The 23,723-nt window shown below is 37.2% G+C and overlaps 5 protein-coding genes across 5 annotated transcripts; 3 read left to right on the forward strand and 2 right to left on the reverse strand.

Annotated features, from left to right (window-relative positions):
* Window positions 1–146: 146 nt before the first annotated feature.
* LOC110371375 (zinc finger CCHC domain-containing protein 10) lies at window positions 147–2,820 on the forward strand. Its single transcript, XM_021327597.3, has 3 exons — window positions 147–395; window positions 476–643; window positions 1,547–2,820. Exons 1-3 carry the CDS (start codon window positions 352–354, stop codon window positions 1,737–1,739), a joined length of 405 nt encoding a protein of 134 aa, XP_021183272.2. The 5' UTR covers window positions 147–351; the 3' UTR covers window positions 1,740–2,820.
* A 1,232-nt stretch (window positions 2,821–4,052) lies between these two features.
* On the reverse strand, window positions 4,053–13,906 carry LOC110371391 (DNA replication licensing factor Mcm2). The gene is made up of 16 exons (XM_064040754.1): window positions 13,745–13,906; window positions 13,025–13,191; window positions 12,463–12,629; window positions 11,116–11,305; window positions 10,498–10,687; window positions 9,644–9,946; window positions 9,001–9,204; window positions 8,349–8,580; window positions 7,999–8,090; window positions 7,595–7,680; window positions 7,050–7,217; window positions 6,337–6,498; window positions 5,711–5,864; window positions 5,257–5,356; window positions 4,815–4,954; window positions 4,053–4,393 (listed from the first exon to the last, which is right to left on the reverse strand). Exons 1-16 carry the CDS (start codon window positions 13,745–13,747, stop codon window positions 4,094–4,096), a joined length of 2,658 nt encoding a protein of 885 aa, XP_063896824.1. The 5' UTR covers window positions 13,748–13,906; the 3' UTR covers window positions 4,053–4,093.
* Window positions 13,907–14,131: 225 nt separating this feature from the next.
* On the forward strand, window positions 14,132–14,867 carry LOC110371366 (mitochondrial import inner membrane translocase subunit Tim16). The gene has a single exon (XM_021327572.3). The coding sequence runs from the start codon at window positions 14,227–14,229 to the stop codon at window positions 14,620–14,622; it is 396 nt and encodes a 131-aa protein (XP_021183247.1). The 5' UTR covers window positions 14,132–14,226; the 3' UTR covers window positions 14,623–14,867.
* A 685-nt stretch (window positions 14,868–15,552) lies between these two features.
* On the reverse strand, window positions 15,553–17,446 carry LOC110371365 (uncharacterized). Its single transcript, XM_021327570.3, has 2 exons — window positions 17,210–17,446; window positions 15,553–16,815 (listed from the first exon to the last, which is right to left on the reverse strand). The coding sequence occupies exons 1-2, from the start codon at window positions 17,309–17,311 to the stop codon at window positions 15,691–15,693; spliced, it is 1,227 nt and encodes a 408-aa protein (XP_021183245.1). The 5' UTR covers window positions 17,312–17,446; the 3' UTR covers window positions 15,553–15,690.
* Window positions 17,447–17,726: 280 nt separating this feature from the next.
* LOC110371359 (3-hydroxyacyl-CoA dehydrogenase type-2) lies at window positions 17,727–20,845 on the forward strand. Its single transcript, XM_021327561.3, has 5 exons — window positions 17,727–17,863; window positions 17,949–18,113; window positions 18,878–19,042; window positions 19,711–19,948; window positions 20,601–20,845. Exons 1-5 carry the CDS (start codon window positions 17,855–17,857, stop codon window positions 20,792–20,794), a joined length of 771 nt encoding a protein of 256 aa, XP_021183236.3. The 5' UTR covers window positions 17,727–17,854; the 3' UTR covers window positions 20,795–20,845.
* Window positions 20,846–23,723: the final 2,878 nt, after the last annotated feature.

Below are 23,723 nucleotides of genomic sequence, written 5' to 3' on the forward strand. Positions count from 1 at the left end.
AAGCAATCCAGTACTGGACTGGATCGCTGGACTGGAATAATGTAAACCGGGCATCAAGTTACCTATAAAATAAAAAAGAATGAAGGAAGGCGCTAAAAACGTTTGGAGGATTTACCACAGAGACATGCCATTGATAAAAATCTTTTTTCTTTTGTTAATCTGTGCTGCTGTGTTTGACAACGACAAGTTGACAAATCTTTTTATTTTCCATGCTTCTTTTTTCTGCGATTTTGTGATAATTCATTCGTATTTTGAGAGCATTAGCGCGCGATAGTCACCTTGCAGTTTGTGTTTAAGTGATTTTCACCTACCGACACATAATTTTTGAGCCGTTAACTGGAAAATTCCACCATGACTCTGGGAACTTATAACAGGCATCAGGCGCAAAAGAAAAAGTAAACCATTTATTCCCTCCGTTTTTCTTGTAGATTATTGTGGGGTTTTGCTTGTTATTGATATTGTTTTGTTTTTCTAGACAAGCTGCGTTGGCGGCGGCCTTTCCACAAGGGATCCGTTGCCAGAAATGCTTGGAATACGGGCACTGGAGTTACGAGTGTAAGGGCAAGCGCAAGATATTGGTGCGTCCTTCGAGCACGCAGGTATTAAAGAAGAACCTGAAATCTCGGGAACAGGGATCCTGCAGGTAACTTTCCGTAGTTATTAAGATTCATTCGATTTTTCTAGAAACATGTCCTACCCTCAATATGTTTCTAATAAGTTCTACTTAGATTATAATGGGACCTTTTTATTAATTAATTTCTAATAGTTAATATTTATTCCCACATATTATTTTTGCTATAATTTAGTAAATGCCCAGTCACTTATGGCTGCAAAATAAAATTGTCTTACCTACCCTCGGTGCAATTTTTTTTTAAATTCTAATCTAGAATTTAATATAATTTATACTTGATTAGAATTAAATATGTAAGATTTTGTTGTATTTGATGAGAATGTTAGTAGAAGTTGTAGTCGAAGCAGACAACTATGTACTGTTCCCATCAAATAACTTTGCTTCTCCGATGTTAGCTAAATGCAACTGTACATGTGCAGGAGTGGTGTGTTCATATATTTTACTATATTGAAGTTACTAGTAGGTAACGCAAGCAATGTATCAAGAATTGTATATTCAACATTTTCAAAGCACATGGCATTTGATGGCGGGATCTTATCCCTCATGGGATGAAGGCCTTGCTAGGGGCTTTTCCACTCCTAACTATTTTGATAAACTAGTTCAATGTCCATCTAGGCAACTAGAATTTACAGGAATATAGCAGATTTATATATTTTCGTTTTTTTTCTACTTACCCTCATTTTTTAACCACCTGCATGGACTTTTATATCTTTAACGTTTTTCATAGAAGGTATAACGTGTGTAAATTATTTCAATACTGTGCTATATTTTTCTGTTCTTCTGCAATCAGTTGTCAGTCTACATTCTGATGTTTTCAGAAAATGGTATCAGTAAGCCATTGTCTCACTGGTTACTTAAAGCATGTGGTTTCTTTTAGCCTTTTATATTGATCACCTATTTTTATTTCTTCTGCAGCAAAGGCAGTTGCAAGATACCAAACAAAAAGAAACGCACCAATGACTGTGCCGATTGCTCAGACAACAGTTCTTCCGGTAGCTCTTCAGGATCAGACTCCTGTAGCTCGGATGACTCAGGGAGCGACAGCAGCAGTGACTCAGAGAGTGATAGCGAGAGCAGCAGCGGGTCCGAATCCTGCTCAGATTGTTAAGGAGATAGTCAGCGCGCTGTACTTCACAACTGGTACTTATAAATTGCCTTCGCTTCTCATCCGTAAATGTACATAACTCAATCAAGTCATATTCAGAATACAGAGAAGTTATGATATGTGTGCTCATTTGTAAAGCAGGCTTTTGTTTACTTGATGGTTAAAAGCTAAGTGCACAGATTTGATTTAAAATGTTAATCTTATTTTTCTAACAAATTTTGATAATAATACCTCCTATTATTTAATCTTCTGTCAATTCTCATTTTAATATAATTGTCAGAAAAGGTTTGTAACAGTACCAGTTGTAAGTTCATCCCAAGTGACGTTGCATGTAGGTTTAACCATCACCAGAAGATTTCATAATGCTGGACATTAAAAATAAGGACTTAGTATAATGTGACACTGTTCTTAAGATATTTTTAACTTGCAGACAATGTTTATAATCTATTTTTTTGTGTATGTAGTGGCACTTTCTCATTCAGCCTTTATGTAATCAATAGCAGATTATAAACGGAACACTGGTTTTCGTAGATTCGATTAATAGTAATTTAAAAATTGAACTTTGATGTTAGAAAAGAGCTAAATGGGTTTGGCGCCATTCTTCCTAGTTATTTAATGCTGTGAACTTGTTGAATGTTTGTAGTTTAAAATGATTCTATAAGATGCTAAAAGTAATTATATGTGTGTATGAATGGATTGGGAGTTTGTAGAGATTTATATCTTTAATATTATTTAGATATGTTAGGCTTTATTTCCACTGACATGATTAGAAATGAAGTGTGAACAATTATTTAATGAAGCCAAAGTTTGCTGATGTTAATATAATACTCTATTTAAACTTAAAATTGACTAACAGACTTAAGTTAGTGGAAATTCAGTCATTTTGTTTGTGCTTTGTGAAACTGCTGTGTTAATATAGCATAGAGTTAAAGTTAATTATCAATTACATATTTACATGTCATAGACGTAATATTTTCTAAGACTGTATAGTAAAATGTCTCTTCAATTACATAGTCTCATGATTTAAATAGAAAAAATGTAAGAATTTTGATATAAAACAAAATATAATTTAAATGGGATTGCATTCAAGTCTTTTATTGAAAACTTTGAGCGTTCCATAATTTTTTGTAACGAAGATTATTCTTGTGTGTGATATGTCAAGCTCAGAAATACGATGGATGACGAAAAGGCGAGAAATTGGTTACTGAAGAAAGCAAAACTCTTACGTTTTGCTTGGACAGCCACTATTTAGAGATAAATCAGTAAGGGTCAATTCCCACTGAAAGAGCAGCGGCCGGCAGCGGCCGTAAGAGCACGGAAAATGTAAGAGCGCGGCCCAGCGCGGCGCCGCGCGGCCCGCCGCGCTCGCGCTCAATCCCTTGCATTTACGGCCGCTGCTCTTTCAGTGGGAATTGACCCTAATTGAATTCAGTTCACCTATCACCACAGGCGTAGTCGGGAGTTGTCAAAAATAATTAGAGCTGCTGTTCAATAGATAAGAATGGCGGTAGTAATAAAATAAACACAAACATGATTACAATAATGTTTATTTGGAAAATTACAAATTGAAATCACTGATTACGAAAAACATAATTAGATACAATACAACTAACAATCGGGTTTGTACTTAACCAAGGCACTTAGTTTACTCGTACACTTTATACCTACAACACAAAAATTATCAAAAACATTAAAATTATCCTTTTTGAAAAAAGTAGAAGATTTTGCCCATTTTATATGCAATTTTATCCTCGACTCTCAATTACTATATATGGAAAGAAAGCCTTAAAAATAACTTCGACTGTCAGATGACCTAGTTTCAAGAACTACCTACTATTCTATTCACGGATATTCGATCTAGCACTATTAATAGAGTAACTTGATCCATACAAGACCTATAACAAGTCTGAGTCCAGCACAGAATCATAGAAAAATCGAGAAATTAAAGCTTATTCTAAAAGACTTAAATCAAAGACATTTTGTAGGCAATGTTAAAGCTATGTTACAATTGTAGTGATTTTGTAAAAGGTGGGTATCGGTAAGTATGTGTTACTATGTGGATTGTACATAAATGGTAATGTATTTGTGATTTTTATTTCATTTATTAAAATTTCGATGCCACTTAAAAAGCTCAGTCTAATATGGGCTAATACTAGCAATATATATAAGTAACTTTATTGTGAAAATAGATGCTTTGATGAATTTGATCTTTCATAGAATTATAGAATTAATTGAGTATACAAAACTATTCCATCAAAATTAACACTAGGTTTCAGTGAGATTCATACCTTGTAAACAAACCATTTACTACAACCCACACAGTATATCAAAAATCGAAAAGAAAAAAACATTCTTTATTAAGAAGACGCACTAGATGCAGTTGGCATATCAGGCAAAACATGAACAATAACTTTTCTCTTAGCATCATACGTAAAGCTATTCATTTTGAATATCCTGCTATCGTAAAAAGGTTTTAAGTCAGAAATGTTGATCTGTCTTGCTCGTTCCAACAAGTCTCGTTCGGAAATCTCAATGGTAGACTGTGAGTGATTGTGAAGGCCTCGCATGTAGGCAAGCTGGTCCATTGTGAGTTGGCGTAGGATGTAGTACAGGAGCTCACTGTGGTCCTTGTTGTATGATAGGTATTTTTGGAATGTCTGGAAAGATATAAGTTTCGTTAGTACAAAGGTTCCTGTTTTGGACATGTGAAGAAAAACATGACCCGTCTTGGTACTTGGGAAAAAATAAAGAAAGTATGATAAAATCTGAGGTATTCTAGTTGTTTGCGGGATTGTTCGAAAGAGTTACCGCGGCCCTGGTACATAAAAAGCCTACGACGGACCACGACGGTCTTTGGCCAGTAAGAGTCTGACACTCCCTCTCCGCTGCTAACCCACGGCGGGATTTATTCTAGCTGTTCCCTGTGGCTTATGCAACCTGCACTTCCTGCACGTTGCAGTTGCTTCTTTTTATTAATGGGCCCAAGTTCCAACTGCGCGATGATTTTTAAGTGATTTACCGTGTAGGTGGCCTTGCACCGTTTTAAAACCACTGCAAAACGGTACATATACTAGGTACCTGTCTCATAGCCCTCATGACGCTATACTTCTGCGTCTCGACGAAGCTCTCGAGCATGGTGCGGATGGCCATGTTGACGTCCTCCTCCGACACCTGCGGCCGCAAGTGCATGCGGGCATGCGCCTCACTCATGCGGATTACTGCGGAAATACATTGCATTGGTAAATAGACCTCCTATCACACGGAGTAGGATTGAGCGTCAATCACTTCGCTTGATCAATGCAGATGGTGTCAGACTTTGTACTCCAGGATCCTCAAACTTTTTGATCAGTAATTATAGTTATCAGCACGGATATTGAGCTCTCGGCGGAAGAGTGGAGATCGCTTTGCGCACTGTACACATAAGGCAATAAACCAATAAATCACTTCTGCGCAGGTGAAGGTCAGGGCTCAATATCCTTGCCGATGATTATACAGACATTAAAAACTCATCGATAGATACCTGATTCAATGTGACGAACGGTGATAGGTAGACTGCCGGTGGCGAGAGATTCCTGACGCAGTTGACTGTACATCTTAGCTACCTTGTCTTGATCCATATTCTGAAAGAAAGACATTTTTTATCCATAGGTTTGCTTCAATTGGTAGGTAAATTCACACATTTATTTATTGGCACACCATTATCATAACTAACGAAAAATAGATAAACATAAGTTGTTATAAAAGTCTTGTTTGCTATGCTTATTATAGGTGTAACATTAGATATGGCTTTACATGTTTTACCTATGTTAACAAAGAACATATAATACATATAGTTTACATATAAGGCGAGATCTCATCATTCGCGCCTAGTATATACCTCAAAGTATTGTTTGATATTTTTCAGATGAGACATAAGATTTATTCAATAGTGCAAATATTTTGGACACAATATGACAATAATTCGGGTGACATACCTGCAGTTTAGGGTGTACATTCTCCCTAGAGTATACAATATACTTTTTCAGCAAGTCCTGAGGCAGCACGAAGTCAGGGTCGGGAGCCGCGTTGTCTTCCAGCGTGGTGCCGCGCTGCGTCGGGTGGTGGCGGATGTGGGAGGATACCACGAACCTGGGGGATAGGAAGGTCATTAAATAAGTTATTCTAAGAATCCGATAATAGGGTAGATTGTTATAAAGAGAAATGTTTTTCGTTAGAGCCGGCCGGCTTGGCGGCACGACAGGTTTCAGGGGACACAGACCAACCAAAAAAGGTTTCCTCTTTATTATATTAGTATAGATAGCCGTTTTCGGTTTTACCAGTAACCCGTGAGAACTACTTCCCGTATCTGACTAAAATAAAGCCTATGTTACTGAGGCAGAGAGTAGCTTCCCAACAGTGAAAGACTTTCTCAAATCGATCAGTAGATCCGGAGCCTATTCAATGCAAACAAATATTCAAACAATCAAATCTTTTTTTTCAATATAAGTCATCATCATCTTCCGATCCGACTATGTTGGGGTCGACCAGTCGTAACCGGATGTAGCTGAGTATCAGTGCTTCCTCTTTATATTTTAGTATAGAAGTTATATGAAATACAAACTTGGCAAGATGTGCATCCTGCATGGGATCGGGTTCATCCCTCACGACACACAGCACGTCGAACCGCGACAGTATGGGCTCCGACAAGTTCACGTTCTCAGAGAACGTTAACGACGCGTCGTAACGACCGCCGATCGGGTTGGACGCGGCTATTATTGAACATCTGGGGGTAGAGAAAGAGTATTAGTATTATTTAAGGACAGCCAACAAAGCATTATGATATAAGTTATCTATAGTAATATTATAAAGCTTAAGAGTTTGTTTGTTTGTTTGAACGCGCTAATCTCAGGAACTACTGGTCCGATTTGAAAATTTCTTTCAGCTACTTTTTATCCCGGTACGGGAAGTAGGTCCCACGGGATGCGGGTGAAACCGCTGGCAGAAGCTAGTAAGTTATATTGTTGAAAATCTCTAAGAAATGGGGGTTTATTTTTGAGAGATACAAGGCTCAAATTCACCTTCAAAATAGACGTCAGTTTTCATAAAAACTGTCTACTTTGAAACTTGAAAATTCATAATGAAAGTGAATTGACATAGTGATTTGTCGTTAAAAAAAAACCATTACATAATTCAAATATGGGCTTCATGTATTGCTCATTTTTGCGCAAAATATTTTACTGCACAAAGTTGTTTGCGCCGAATACTTTACTGCGCAAACTTTTATGCAACGGAAACATCGAGAAAAAAATGATATTTTCGATCTTATTTCCTTACCTAGCATGCAGTGACGTCACAATACCAGCTTTAGATATAGAGATAGACTGTTGTTCCATGGCCTCGTGTATTGACGTTCGGTCAGCATCGTTCATTTTGTCGAACTCATCTATGAGACATACGCCGCGGTCTGCTAGAACTAAGGCACCTGCTTCTAGAGTCCAGTCTCTGTGGAAAAGGTAATCAAATATTTATTTTTGTTTACATGACGTTGTGTAGGGTGATAGAATTACTGATAAATGACAAAAAAAAAAAAAATTCTTGCAACATGGTCAAAATATTTAGCTGGTGATTCAATTATAATTGCAGAACATGTGTTTTCTAAGTATTTTTTATTTTATTACATGTATACTGCCTTTACTCTGCTGTTGACACATCAAATTCTAAGATGTTAGAAATTTTAGCTGAACAATTACGTAGTTTCCTATGTATATACCTCCATATTTGGGACGAGATTCGAATTCTATAATTTTATTATGTTCCTTGTTTCACATACTACGTATTATTGATGTTTAACAATCATTTGATGCCAGTAGTAAGCTTACCTTGTAGTAGGATTCTTCCTGACGTAGGCTGTGAGACCGACAGCACTGGCGCCCTGACCTGTCGTGAAGATTGCTCGCGGCGCTATCTATAACAACATAATATGGCATATAATGTAAATTGAACGCTAACTGTTCATGATAAATAGAAAAGTGGTTCTACCGCTTTTCACAAATACATAAAGAAAAAGGTGATTAATGTGGTATATTTTGGTATACAATGAATACTTGTGCGAAATTAGGCCTGATTTCTAATGAAGAGTGTTAACAGAAATCTTATATTGATGAGATGAAAGCTTACCTCATATCTACTTCATTTTCAAGCAGCATAAAAATTAAAAAGAAATCAATATTTTAAGTTTATGAAAATGTTAATTTAACGTAATAATGACTAGAGTATTGTTTACCTTTTCAGTGTACTTCAAGAACTGTGATTTGGCGGTACCAGGGTCACCGCAAATAAGGACATTGATGTCACCTCTCACTTTGTGCTTGTCACCTAGAATTATATAAGCATATTTAAATCATTTATATTTTAGAAATACACAGATAAAGTATGTTTACTTTTTCAACAGAGAATATACAATGCAGTTTTACATTGTTTCTTCTTGAGAAGTCACTTATTTTCACACACGGATGGTTAGCCCCATGGTAAGCTATTAATTATCTTGTGTTGTGGGTGCTAACACAACTGATAAACTACATATAACATATTTATGAAACCATAGCCAACAGATCTAATAAAAAAAAAACATACCTGGATTCTTAGGCTCCCCCCCAAACAGTGCAAGAGCCAAGCCCCTCTTAATATAATCATGTCCGTATATAGACGGGGCAATGCTTTGTACAATACGTTCCCCAATCCTTGGGTCTTTGGACAGCTTGACGATGGTAGCTACGTCTTCATCAGTGAGAGAGTCCACGATATGCTTGCAGTCTTTCACAACTATGTAGTTTGCTATTATCACTGTTGCGAAGACTGGGAAACCCTGGGGAAGATATGGTAGTTTCTATAGATTGGGAATGTTTTGTTTTGGTAATGGTCAAAAATTATGAGCGAGCGAGAGATAAATGAGAGCGCCGAAAGTAAAATTTTGAAGGAAACCGATGTAAATCTATTTAATAAAGTATATAAGAACCTTCTTCTTGGCGAGTTGATGGCAACTTAAATATAAGAACCACATTCTAATGACTGAAGTATATGGGTAATTTTTTTTGTCCTATCCAAATCTGGAGCAACTAACAAAAACGAGCTGACGTTCACTGGTGTAATAAAAAGCATTAGGATTCAAATTATGTTCTTCATACTTTAACAATTATTTCTCTCAATGAAAATTGAAAATTTTGGATACTCCAATATGGTCTAAAGAAAAAAAAATTATATTACAAAACTTCCTTTTAAACCTTACCTGCTCAGTATTAAGCGATCCATCATAATTATTAGTATAAATGCCAGTCAAATCCACTTCATCTCCCGGCTTGCACCGGTCACACAGATCAGCCAACAGTATGCACTCCTTGCTGCGAGGAATGCGTCCGGCGGGGATGCGGCCCGGGGACTCCTGGATCGTCACCTTCTGGTAGTTGCGGTATACTGTCTGTTCCATGTTTACCTGGGAACGGCAATCGAAATTTTTAGGAGGAATGCTACAACTTCAAATATAAAATGGTTTTTGATTTTTACTGAGCTTAATACTCTATATGAGGAATTATCTTAAGGTTCAACTGGTGACGGAAAATTCAGGTGTAAAATGTAGTTTGTAGTTTACTGAAGTTGACATTCGTTATGACGAATTATCCTATCAATCGTAGTACCTTATAATATATTTCAAAGGAAATTTTTTAACTACGAAAGTTCTTACAATTCAAATGCAAATATTGTAAGGTGCCACCGTCGTTACCATGAAATGCGGCATAATTTAAAAAGTTAACAAACTAATCATTCATGTCTTAAAATTCAATACAATCATTGAAATAACATGATTTGCTAGGTGACTTGTTTGAAAAATATGTACTGAATATATGCAGAAAGTAACTATCAATTTTACTTACCATAAACGGTCCAGCACTCTGACACTCCGGACACGACCCGGGCTTAACTTCAGAATTCTGAGTCTGCACAAACGGTCCCAAAATATACCCGCATCTATTACAGTCATATTTCACTACAGACAGCTGTGGTAACACCCCAGTGGTAGCCGTGATGACTCCCACAGTCCTCACGAGTTGGTTCAAATGTAGCTTCCGGAATGTTCTCAACTCTTCTATGAGTGGTAAGTCTGATATTCTGACGTGGATTTCGGAAGTCACTCGCTCGTAGCTAGGGAATATTTGGAGCACTATGTCTTTTGCTACCTGGAAGTGATTAAAAGCGAGTTGACAAATGAAAACTTTAATAAGTAGTTGATGATGTTTGTAGTTGTTGTTGTTGTAGTTTGTAGATGTCTATGTTTGTAGTAAGAAGTTTTTTGTTGCAAGATGATAATTGAGGAAACCATTTAGACGACAATTATGTTTATCTTCGATAATCGCGCACAAACGTACATACGTATCGAAACATAAGACTATTTGCTATAAGTAAAATTGCAATCTATTATTAGTTGACTTCCGTGGATTGATGCTATCATCGAGCAATAACTCCTCTAGGGGGCTGTCTCCACGAGCGCGAGAATCGCGATGAGTCCGCCCTTATATCGTCGGATAATCTCCACGAACGAGCGATAGTTCCGCCGAGTATCGTCGCTAGTCGTTACGGAATCGCGGCGACTCATAACGGTATCGCCGCGTTTCCTTGACGTCACGTTGCGAAAGAAGGAATTCATTTACGAATTTGCTTGAAATGACGCTGTGTTGCAGCAGGACAAAGTCATCAGATATTTTGCAATTCATTACTTAATATAACTGACCTCATCAAAAATCTGCAGCATCTGAAAAGGCGCTTCAGGCAAGAAGTAAGCTAACACTTGTTCCCTGCGAGCCAGTACGTCGAACTCCACATGGAAGGAAGCCTGGTTGTGTTCACACATGCGACGGATACGCTCCTTGTAGACGAACTGGCCTTTACTGTTCGTGTATGTGCGGAGGAAGTTTTTGAACCTGGGGAGTGTATAAGTGTTCTATTCATGTTTTTGAGTTAAAAGTTAGTGAGGTAATTGAAGTGCGAAAATGGTTCATTCGAAATACTGTATCATATTCAGAATAATGGTTGCAGAGGGAATGCAAATGATTTGGTACGAAAATGAATAATTATGGCTTTTTTTATGAGAAGCATCCTATACCTAGTTATGCATCAGTAAAATTAAAATAATGAATGATGATTGTGGGTAGACACATATGTACACTAAATACATACATACTTTATTTAAGTATGTAAATGTGTATATCTACATAAAAAATACATAGGACTAAAGTATCATCATGTTTTATATTGTTAACAACAGTATAAGAGACTGAGATTGGATGAGGGTAATGAGACCATTCTCTACTTTCATAAAATATCCATATTTATTTATGTAATCACAAACCTGTTAGCAATCTCAGTCCTAGGTCCCAGCATAGAGACCCACTCCTTAGTAGTATAACCCTTAGTGTCTTCCAAGTTCTCAATACTCTCTATTCCCTCCTCCACTTGTTCATCTGACCCCATGGCGGCCTTCTCTGCGGCGCGGCGGCGCTTCGCCCTCGGGGCTCCTGTGCTTTCCTCGTCAGACTCATCTGCGAAAGGGCAAGTATAAGTATTAAGGCGCGTACGCACGTACGAACACGAACATAGCGAACACAAACACCACACCCGAACATTTGGTTCGTGCGTATGGACGGCATATTCGAACACGAACGCAAACATAGTTCGAGTCGAGTTCGCGAACAACAGTCGTGAACTCTATCTTAGTAGCCATGACGGCGCCGTTGGAAGTGGTCGATTGTGAAGTAGCGGAGAATTTTTTGATGTTCGCAGTGATTCGTCGACGTCGAGAACTTAGGTACGGGTAGGACCTCTGCCGCGCCCGCACCCCGCCCAGATCTAGGTATACGAACAGTTTTGTTGCGTAACATTTATTAAAGCTCTTCGAACACCGTCCATACAGAACACACTACAAGGATCGCCGCGAACATGTTTGACGAACAGAGTGTTCGATGTTCGACAGTGGTACGCACGTGTGCGAACCAAGTTGTTGCATATCATGTAACGCAACAAATTTGTTCGTACGTGCGTACGCGGCTTAAGAAGGGTAAGTTTGTAGAATGTTATCTCTACTAATATTATAAATGCGAAAGTAACTCTGTCTGTCTGTCTGTTACGGTCTAAACCACCAACTGATTTTTATTAAAATTTGGTACAGAGATAGAGTTGACCTTGAGAAAGAACATAGGATAGTTTTTATCCCGGACTTTTGAAGAATTATCTTGGAAACGCGATATAACCGAACTATATGAAGGCGAAGGAGCGGGTGGAAGCTAGTATACTTATAATGCAAGATACTTAAAATTGGCTGCAAGTACTAGCGCAATGTTGAGTGACGAAAATAAGGTGAGAACTACAGTAAGGTTGGTTGAGTAAGGAAAGAGGTGAAAAAAAAGAAGAATACCTTACAATACTAAATAGACTTAGAAAAATATTTTGGTCAGAACACACAGGTCCTGAAAACATGGGGTTTTGTTTTCACTCTTTTACATCTACTATTATGAATGGTGCCACTGGTTTTTAGACAAACTGTGCAAATATTCTTTTACGTGTTAGGTTTAAAGGTTGCCGGAAGACGCAGGATGCAGGGCATCTCCAACAGGTATCTGTGGAGATCTAAGGGGGAGGCCTATGTTCAGCAGTGGACGTCCTATGGCTGAGATGATGATGATGTTTGGTTGTTACTTACCATACAGCAAGTCGCGGTCATCCCTCCTAGTGCGTCCCTCTTCCCTGTCCCTTCTCCGGAGCTCCTGTTCAGCAGCCACTCGGTCTTGTATGGACATGGGATCATAGTCATCTTCATCCAAATCCTCTGCGTCATAGCGGTCCAGTGCTGGCATGGGGCGGTAGTCACTGTGAAAAGAATAGGAATCATTTGAGAAGTGTGCAGGATTTTTTTATATATCCATTTCTTAAAATTCTAGTGTTTTATTATTTCATTAGCCAGGTCCTAAAAAGTCAATCAAAAAATGAAAATGAATTTCAGATGATTTGCTAAACAGAGTTTTAGAATGTGATTTTCTTGTGTTTAGTGTTTTAGCATCTTTTTTGTGCAGTTATAGCTAGCATGTCTGTGATATTACAATATGGCGGCTTAAGTTCAACTAATTTATATAAACCAAACAGGACCTTAAGAACACCATTAAGACCATCTGTTAACATTTTCCTAAAGGTACTATTTGAACCTTTATTATGAAGACAGCAATCCACACATCTGGAACAAACTCCTAAAACATATAAAAACTCACGCCTCCATATTATCATTGAAGAGTTCCTCTCCATCATCCTCTTCCTCCTCAGGGTTGTCTCCGAGGATGGCGCCCTCATCCTCAAACATCTCATAGTCTCGTGCCGGTGATGTCATGCGGGAACGCGCTCCATCTCGCTCTGATGGCGTGTCGGGGGCTGGAGAACTCTGAAATAGAAGTATACATGGAATATTTATTTATATACAAAAAATAAATAACTGAATTATATTCTTGAATCTATAGTCATTTTATGAAGCTGAAGTTTTTTTGCTTGAATGAATGAATCTCAGGAGCTAGTGGACCAATATGAAAGTACCTTCCGGTTGGAGTGTAGCAAAGGGTGTGCAAGGCTTTTGGGACTTAGAAAATTTTTCATAAAAAATGAAAATTTCTGAAAATGCCTAGTTTCTCATTTCCTTTGCTACACACTAACCTACCTTTCAGTGTTAGGTAGCCTATTTGTAGAGGAAGAAAGTGTTTGCTGGTTACTTAGAGGTTACAAAATATTTTGATTTAATTGCAATCTAACATTGGCAAAGTAACGATTGCATAGACTAGTCAGATAACTATGAAAGCTTTCCTTAATCAAACTTATCAAAAACAACGCAAATGCTAAGTATCATCCACTAACAATGCTTGGGTAAGCCGTTTGCCGATGCTACGCCTTTGTTAATCACAATTAAGTAAATACTTCGAAAAAGGAGCAATGCCTTTACTCACCATTGTTTGAACTTAAAATTACCACAAAACTAATGAATGATATAACTAAATAAAAGTTAAATTCACAAATAAACGATAGAAATCGTCGTTACAAAAAAACAAACAGGTAATAACAGGTTAACTTCAGTGATGTCAAAAAAACGCGCGAATATGCAAGCAACTCAACTGTCGTCTGTCACTGTCAGTCAGGGGTAGGGATTAAACGAACTATCTATTTTGAACCCTATCACAGTATCATAAAGTCAAAAGTTCTACAGAGCTAGTAGTTGGGTAGCGGTCCATTTGCAAAAACCACCATTTTCAATTGCTGCGTTCTCAGAAACACGTTATTTAGAGTGATAACAAAAATCATTGAGCCAAAACGTCGTGAACGCAATTTAACCTCAAAGTCTTAATGCGTAACATTGACATGACCAGCAGACAGAGTTGACATTTATTTTGCTAGTAATGTCAAGAGTTATTTCATCAATAGTAGTGAAAATATGGCTAAATACATTGCTCAAATTATAGTTCTAGGTGCCCAAGTAGTGGGGAGAGCTTTTGCCAGAGCTCTGAAACAAGAAATAGCTGCGTCGCAGGAGGCAGCGAAGCGAGCTGGTGGTGGCGCCGAGGGTACCAGAAGAGCGGCTGCAAATGCCTCCACAGGCCTCACACTAGAAGAAGCAATGCAGATACTAAATTTAGACAAATTAGAAAAGGACAAAATTATACGAAACTACGAACATCTGTTTCAAGTTAACGATAAAGCCAAAGGTGGCTCCTTCTATTTACAATCCAAAATTGTTAGAGCAAAAGAAAGAATAGACGAAGAATTCAAACATGCGAAGGATGACAGCAAAAAGAAGGAGGCGCCGAGTCAACCAAAGGACACATCATGAAACAAAGTTAACTAATTTGGACTAGAGCTACTATTTTTATTGTTGTAGATATTGTTTTTAGTTAAAAACATGTTCAGTTTTGTAAAATATTTATTGCGTAGAAAATGGATACCACAATAGTGACTAGAATACATCAGTCTTCATAACATACATTGTTGATTACGCATTACAAAATTACAAAAGACGTAAAAATAATTCCTAAAAACAAAGTCATAATACATAAACCCATTAATGCTGAAGCATAATGTCCTAAAATAATTAGAAATCAATAAATATTTGTTATGCATTACACTGACTTTTACTGCTAATCCCAATACAGCAATAAGTACATACATGGTTAAAAACTTGGCTATATTTTCTACATAAGTATCTATTGTGCTTGAAAGCTTTTAAATATTGAATTTGTGCTTGGCAACATGTAACACTAATTCAGTCATAAATATTCAATTTATAATTAAATTATGAAGTAAGAAGACCAACTGTAATCTTGATTTCAGACTACTTACATGGTATTGCATCATAAAATCTTTGGTTTCTAAGACCTTCTGCAACTACTTCAACTCTTAGCAGATATGTAAAAAACATTATCCTAAATACATCTATGATTACAATTCCTTATAAATAACAAGTACGCAACCAAAAAGGTTAAAAAATGACTAGAAATAATTGCATAGTATGGAATGACACAATGGAAGAAATTGAGCAAAATGATTCTATCTGGATACACATCAGTATTTTAAAAAGAGATCTAAAAGGTATACCATCAATACTTGATCCCACTCCATGTATAAATATCACTTTTCCAAAATGCAATCTTTACCTAATACCCCTTTTCCAAATATGGATTTTGAAACATTACATTTAAACTTACAATCTACGAGAAGGGGTTTCATTTAACACATTAAAACATTCCTACGAAGACAAGACCTTATTAAAAAGGATTATTATAAAGAGATTACTCCTTCACATTATTTACTGTTAATTGTCTCATTAAATAATAATATTTGAGATATAATGGACATCTATAAATGGCAGTGTCATAGACAACATTAATTATTATTTTCCTCTTTAAGGTTTTACATCCATCAGAACTACAACTTCATACGGACTACACTCTGACATACCTAGAGTATTACAGAGCCAGCCGTAAAACCCTTTCTCAAAATCGCAGACATCTTTCCACCAATTAGCAGCACTGAACGTAAGCTGCACTATACCTGCATACAGGCCCAGTCCAATAGTGAATATGACTATCAAAAATGGATAAGACAAAATCACTATTGGAGCGAGCAAAACCTTTTTGATGCAGCTGAAATTCTCAGTGACATGAGAAAATACATTGTACCAGGCCATTGTACCCATGTAGAATGAGTACAAGGCTGAAATGCAAGCCACAATGGGAATGCAAATGAGACTGAAGAGAAATATGTGTGGGCCATTGTATAGAGAGCATTTGGAGATATCCATCTTGTTGTACTCCTCAGCTACAATTGCAGCTTCAATAATCTCAAGCTCTTCCCTAGAAATATTGAGTTTAACATCAACATTCTGGCCCTTTTTTTTGCCTCTCTTAATAGTGCCTGTCATAGTCAAATACCCATCCTTGGAATTGTCTGTCAGCGAACAGTCAGGGGACATTGAACCTTCAGACTCAACTCGTAGGGCTGTAATTTCAGTATCAGTGTTATCTGCCTCCATTATTCCAGGGACAATGTTCACTCGTTTTTTCCTCTTGGCACTATTCTTAAGGCTATCAGTGAGATTGCCCATTTCGAAACTGTTTTCAGACTGTGTTTGGGACATGCTGTTAGGGGTAGCAGATGAGCTCTCGTTTTGATCAGAGTTGAGAACCTTGCAGCTTTTCTGTATGTCACTGTCATTAGCATCTCTGAGATCACCATGACTGGAACAAGCGTCTGAGGAGTTTTCATATATTGGTGACAAGTCTATGATTTCCCGGCTGCTATTGAGAGTAGACAGAGCTTGATAGCCATTCTTTTGGACATTCTTCTGAGATTCTTCTCCATTGAAATCATTATATTCTTCATCATTGACGTCATTTATTATTGGCAGATTTATTTTCATGTTGGATTTGAGGCCTTCCATAGTAGAGTGGATTATGCCATTGACAACATGTTCAGAAACAGGAGAGAGTCCATTCTTGTATTTTGTTTGAGCTTCATCTGCAACTCCCTGGAAAAGAAGAGCAAATATTTATTAACTAAAATGTTTTAAAGCTATAAAACGAATTTGATTCAATAAAAAATAAAAAAACAAATCAAATAAATAATTGACATTACTTTTGGAATTAGTCCTTGATGAAAATAATATAACATTAAAAAACAGCCAATTAGGCCACAATGGAATTTATGGAATCGATCACAAAATGCCAAAATCTTCGGAAACCGGCGTTATCAGCCGTGAATTTACTAAAACAATAGAGTCGGTTTCAGCTAAAAAAAAAACAAGAATCTCCGAACTCACTTGGATTGACTGTACGTAAAAAATTTACAACGTTAGACAAAGGCATCCAGATATATATCAGCGATAAAAATGCAGTTAATAGAACATAAAATATTATATTTACCTGCACGGTAATGATGTGGTCTACATGGCTGGCTATTGTATTCTGTTTCTTGCCATTTCGTTTCTTCGGCAGAATGAAGATTGGCTGCTCCACTTTAGCCATAGCTGCACGTTTCAGAGAACACAAATATACAGTTAACACAGCTTAATTATTCACAAATATATTAAAAACTTGTAGACGAAAAACAACAAACACTGCCGCCGGCCATTATTACAGTATGACTAATTTTGAAAGTTACAAAATATGTTCTAAAACAATGTAGAATGTAGTAATAATTGATACGTTTTATTTTGGTCGCTTTTTAATCTGGTTCGCTCCGTTTTTATTTGATAAAAGTATACTGTGACGATACGGTTTTAAATTAAATGAGCTTAAATTAATATTTCTATGTAATCAAAGAATATTGTAATATGTAATTGAATAGGAGAATGAAATAAAGCAATGATTCTGATTCTTGCATCCAGTATTTTTATAATATTTCAAATTTCAGCCAAGTTATTCTGCTTGTAATGGATTAAAATTATTGACATATTATTGTTTGACTTTGACATTTAGAGTTCGAGCGAGTTTCGATTTTATTATTTCGGATTCACATTTCTTGCAAAATAATAAACTGAACACTAATAATTGAAAGCAATAACAAAAATGTTGAAGGCGAGTACTAGATGCCACAGTTAGTGTACTATTTCATTCATGAATTTGTTGTTGTAAACATAACCTCAATTCTAACCTCTTATAGGGAATGGTAAGCCTGGTAACCGGCGGTGCTTCAGGACTTGGAAAGGCCACAGTGGAGAGATTTGTGAAGAATGGCGGGAAGGTTGTCATCCTTGACATTCAGGGCACAAGAGCTCAGCAGGTGGCTAAACAACTTGGCGAAAACGTAGCTGTGGCTACCGGTTGTGTAAGTTTGGCTATTTTATAGTTTTTCCTATCATAAGTTATTATCCCAAATAATTTCATGGTAAACCTAGCTAAGCGACAACATGTATACACCAGTATATGTTTAATGTATTAAACTTTACAACCCTACTTCAGCCAAATTGGTCAATTTGTTCTAGTAATTATATCATTCATACTTTTACGTCTTTCTAACTGTGACTAAGACTAAGTTATTAAAGTGCATCTACATCTTTATTACATACACATAAAACTGTAATTCAGGAAGTATTAAAGTATAAGCTTTCATCAGTTCTTAAGGTTTATCTACTTAATGATCATGAATTAAAAATGTCAGGTATTAATTTCTTTGCCATAGATGAAAGCTTCTACTAATCCTTTCATTAAAAAAACATATTTTTTTAAAAACTAGTATTAATATTAACCTAGTTGCTAGTATAGTATTTAATGTACTAGTTTCCTTCTAAACATAGGTTCTAGTTTCTTTGGCATTAAAATTTATACAACCGAGTTTATAGCTATTAAGTATTAAGTTAATACTTAACCACTTGTTTCCTGCAGTGTCTTCCCCTAACCGAGGAAACTATTAAAACTAGCTTAACATTTATTCTGATGTTAAAAGTTAATATAATCTCCTCTTTCATTTAAGTTTATTCAGTCATTGTTGTGTTAAAGTGTATCAAAAATCAGCATTTTAATATTAGTAAATCTGATTCATGAAAGTAAATTTTAGATGTCGCCATTTTAAAAATAAGCATTATATTACAGGTGACATCAGAGGCCGATGTAAAGAAAGCCTTAGACATAGTGAGAGACAAGTTCGGCCGGCTGGACACACTGGTCAACTGTGCAGGCCAGTCGAAGACACATCAAGTGTACAACTTCCATAAAGACAAGTCATGTGAACTGGATGATTTTGTTAAATGTATAAATGTGAGTACATATATTTATAGTATAATCATCGGCAGGGATATTGAGACCTGACCTTCACCTTTATAGAAGCGATTTATTGGTTTATTGCCTTATGTGTACCTTGCGCAAAGCAATCCCCACTCTTTCGCCGAGAGCTCAATATCCGTGCCGATAACTATACTGACCTAGAAAAAGGCACCTAGCGTACCTGCCCTATGGCATCTCCCCTCATATTTCTCTGCTCCATGTTCACCTACCTTACATACTAACAGATTTACACGCGGCGCTGAAGGAAAACCCTCTCGTTTGAAACCGCTGTTAATTTGGACTCAAGAGTTTTTCATGCTGTTGAGGTGGCTTGCGATAGACAGTGCCATTCCTACACTGTGATCATAGACGTTTTGCCCTTGCACGTCTGTCTCAATCCTTCCATGCAGACGTATGACAGTAGTTTACCTGAACTTTGTGCTTATGATAGCTTCATGGCCTACTTAGCTGCGTACAGTGCGTCCTACGTGAGCGATCTGGATGCGAATGCGAAACGAAAACAACAAACAGTCAATTTGAAGTACCCTATGCGACGTCCTTATTTGAAGTCGCATCGCTTGCGTTTGCGTTGATTCGCTCTCGCAGGACGGGACACATCCTTAGGGACCCCTTGTGATTTAATAATCTTCTTATATTCCCAGGTAAACACAATAGGCACATTCAATACAATACGGTTATCAGCCGGTCTAATAGGCAAGAACACGCCAGACGACAACGGTCAAAGAGGCGTCATAGTTAACACGGCTTCAACGATTGCGTATGAAGGGGATATAGGTCAGGCGGCGTATGCTGCGTCCACTGCAGCCATTGTGGGCATGACGCTACCGATTGCGAGGGATTTAGCGTCGCAGGGAATAAGAGTTGTTACTATTGCTCCAGGTGAGATGTTCAGATGTTTTTAATTGAATCTTGGAGCGGTTTCAAACTAGCGGATCGTTTTTGCATCAGTCGTATAGCGCGGGTTTATACGACTGATGTAGACGCCTGAATAAACCCAGTTATATCATCGCTTAAATATGCTTTTGAAGCTCGATATAATTATAAAGCTCGTGTAACGCACGGAAAATACGCTAGTCGAACTGTACGTACTTTTTTTTTTTTTAACGACGTCAAAAATCATCAAATGACCCCTTCCGCTGTGGGTTAGCAGCGGAGAGGGAGTGTCAGACTCTTACTGACTAAAAACCGTCGTGTTCCGTCATAGGCCTTTTATGTACCAGGGCCGCGATATCTCTTTCGAACAACCCGAACTTTACGTACTTAGAACTTGATAGTTATCACATTAAGACTAATTGTGGTTGAAACTGGGAATGCCCAAGAGCAACACATTTAGATTTCTCGTAAGATCGTCAATGTCAATACAACTTCTTTGTGCCAATCATCACAGTTCACCTCCATTGTTAGTTTTACAATCTCATTTGGAGTCTTCGTAAGATCGTCAATGTATCTTAATTTAATATACTTTGCCAATCGTCAAAGTTTTCCCTCAATTTTTTTGGACGCATCTATCTAAAATTTTATTTATTTTCAGGTTTTTTCGACACCCCTCTCATGAACTACCTTCCAGAAAAAATGCTAGAGTTTATAAAACGTATGACACCATTCCCCTCTCGGTTAGGAAAGCCCGAGGAGTTCGCGCATCTAGTGACGAGCGTGGTTGAGAACCCCATGCTGAACGGAGAGGTCATACGACTGGATGGGGCGCAACGATGGTTCCCGTTGTAGTGTAGTTGTAGATATAAGACTGTTCTGTTAATAAATCTGTAGATATTTAGATTTGTTTTGTTTTTTTTTTTATTTCCTGAAGGTCTATCTAAGTTTGTTACAAAAGACATAAAGTAGTATGGTAGACATACAAGGGGTATGTAGGGAGAGCACTGAGGGAGAATACTATAAGTGGAGTATCTAAGGAAGTACATAAGAATGTATACTAAGAAGTACATAGGGGTAATAGGTACATAGGGACTTTTTATTCCCGTCGATTAGGAGTTCTCCCCGGAGGTGTATAAAACAGTGGACTGAAGTTAGTAAATTTTATTCATGATAGTAAAAAAGATTGAAGAACGAGGAAAACATTCAAATAATTCAAAATCAAATCACGTATTCACGAAAGCGCCCAAGCTTCCGTTATATTCAAAAGAGCTTTCGACTTGTTCCGAACCGGACACTATTCGTTATCGCCTCAACGGAACGGGTTTGGACGGACAATACCAGCGAACGGCAATAACTTAATAAATGATTACATATTTATTTCAATCGCTCGGTTTGTTTTCCGAACGCGGTTGTTTATCATCGCGTTTATTGCTTTATACGCTGTCAAAGTGACAGTTGGCGTGGCGGGACGCGCATGCGCGGTGGGGCGTCGACGCGCGGGAAATGCATGAGCGTAGGGATGTAGCCCGGCCTTTGTCGATTGATCGGGACATTGGTAGTCAGACGCCTGAGTTATGGTCGCCTGTTAAAATTAAAAGTATGGCAAGGAATGCGTATGAAGGGACTTTTGTATTTTATTATTATGTTTTATATAGTACTTAGTATCTACGACGCGTACATACCTATATCTTTTTATGTACATTTTTGTCTTTCCTTTCGTTAATGACTGGATTCTGTGTCTCAGTTTTATTGATTGCTGGCTTTACCAGCGTACTTTCCTCAAATGGATAAAAAGTTGCCTATATGTTATTCTGACATCTAGATAACCTTTAGATATTAGGTACTACCAAGTTTCATCAAAACTCTTCAGTATTTTTTTCATGCAAGTGCAACAAATATAAAAACTTTAGCACTTAATATTAGTAGGATTATTCTATGATCTATATATTCTATGATCATCTATCTATATACTTCCACGAATAATTTCATTGTAATTCTAACCGGTATTGTTCCGAAGTAAATAATACACAGTAGATGAAGCTATAATTATGTAAGCACTAAACAACACCTAGGATGACCCCTAGAAATCATTACAATAATTCAGTCTCAGTATTTACAGGCTTTGTCATCTAACGACATTAACAATATAATTTACGCGATACGCAAGACTTTACCAAGTAAGTTTGCGAGTGTCCCTACATAATTACAATTGTTACTGCCGTAAAACCTTGTAAGTAGATGTCAACTATAAGATATGCGCTACTAACATTCCCATAGTTAAAGCCTTAAGTTATCTATACCTACTTACTAATATACATAAAGAAACGATTTGATTGTTGGTATGTTTGTTTGTTTGCATCGAATTGGTTCCGGATCTACTGAGCCGATTTGAATAATTCTTTCACATAAAACAAAGGCCATGTAAGCTTCCTATTAGGAAAGTTCTTTCCTCGATTTTATCCAGGTACGGGAAGACGTTTCCCGGGACGCTGCGCCGGTGATTTGTCAAAAACTTGGAGAATGCGATAAAACCAGAAAAGTTAATTACCAAGATACCTAAAATCTCATGAGTATTTACTTACCATTCACCGAATGTCGATGCAACTGCTCACCTTGTCATTGTATCCCAGCAAATCCCTCGGGACGAGAGCAAATCCGCATGGCACATCTAGTATTTAAATAAAACCTAAGCCCCACCTTATTACGGAAGAAAATTATGCAAATAGTTATGAAAACTGTATCCTTATTGCACGTTGTAGATATGCATTAAGCTATATGCAAGTACAGTTCAAATATGTGTGGTTTATCTTGAGAAATATATGCAATAAAAACTTTATGTTACTTTAGTAAGCACTTATGGTTCTTCCTTCGACTTAAAATGGGGTGAATTGTCTCATGTACTTATGTACAAGTAATGGCTTATTTACTTTAGCCGACTGGCATCCCACTTATGTTCTTAGGATAGGATTTAAAGTTCTAAGCCGATTTTCACCAAAGAAATGAATTCCCCAAGAAAATCAACATTAATCTGTTTAAGAGCTAAGGTACCACAGACAGAAAAACACACACATAGCATGGCATAAGAGTAAAAAAATAAAGAAACCTTGAAGTACTTAGGTACTCGTAATTTGATATCTCAGAATTTCCTAACAAGTTCATGAAATTCTGGCAACAACCATAACGATTTATTTGAGGGACCATTTCAGTATTCAGATAATGGTACCTACAAAACAGAATAGGGGTTCCAACAGGCAGATAGCTCCCTCATCTACACTTAAAACAAAAGACTACCACCCACTAGACCACTAAAGCAATAAAAAGAAATTCAAGACAATAAGGTTTTATTGTACGACTTAAATTTATGTAATCATAACTGCTACTATTGTCTGGGAGTTCATAAATTGACTGAGGAATTCAAATACAGTCGTTACCGAATCGTATCTGTTTACAAATTTGAGGTCTGTGACCATTGAGGCGTAACGTTGTCCGGAGTTTTTTTGTGCCGAATGTTCTGTTCGTGTTACAGTATGCTGGTAAAGCATAGATCAAGACTTGTCCTTAGAAATGGGGCCATATATTAAGTTCAATCTTAGTTTGATGTCTGCATATTTGAATTTTGAGCTAGCTTCTATAATGGGCAATTGCAACGAAGAATTCAAAGATAGGCGTAAATGCCAAAAAAGTTAGAATTGTATACAAATAGGCAAATACTTTAGACGTCAGCACCCAACATTGTTGGAGAACACAAACGCTCAAAAAGCGTCACAAGAAACTCTAGGCA

Source organism: Helicoverpa armigera, chromosome 23, assembly GCF_030705265.1.
Source record: "Helicoverpa armigera isolate CAAS_96S chromosome 23, ASM3070526v1, whole genome shotgun sequence".
Taxonomy (NCBI): Eukaryota; Metazoa; Arthropoda; class Insecta; order Lepidoptera; family Noctuidae; genus Helicoverpa; species Helicoverpa armigera.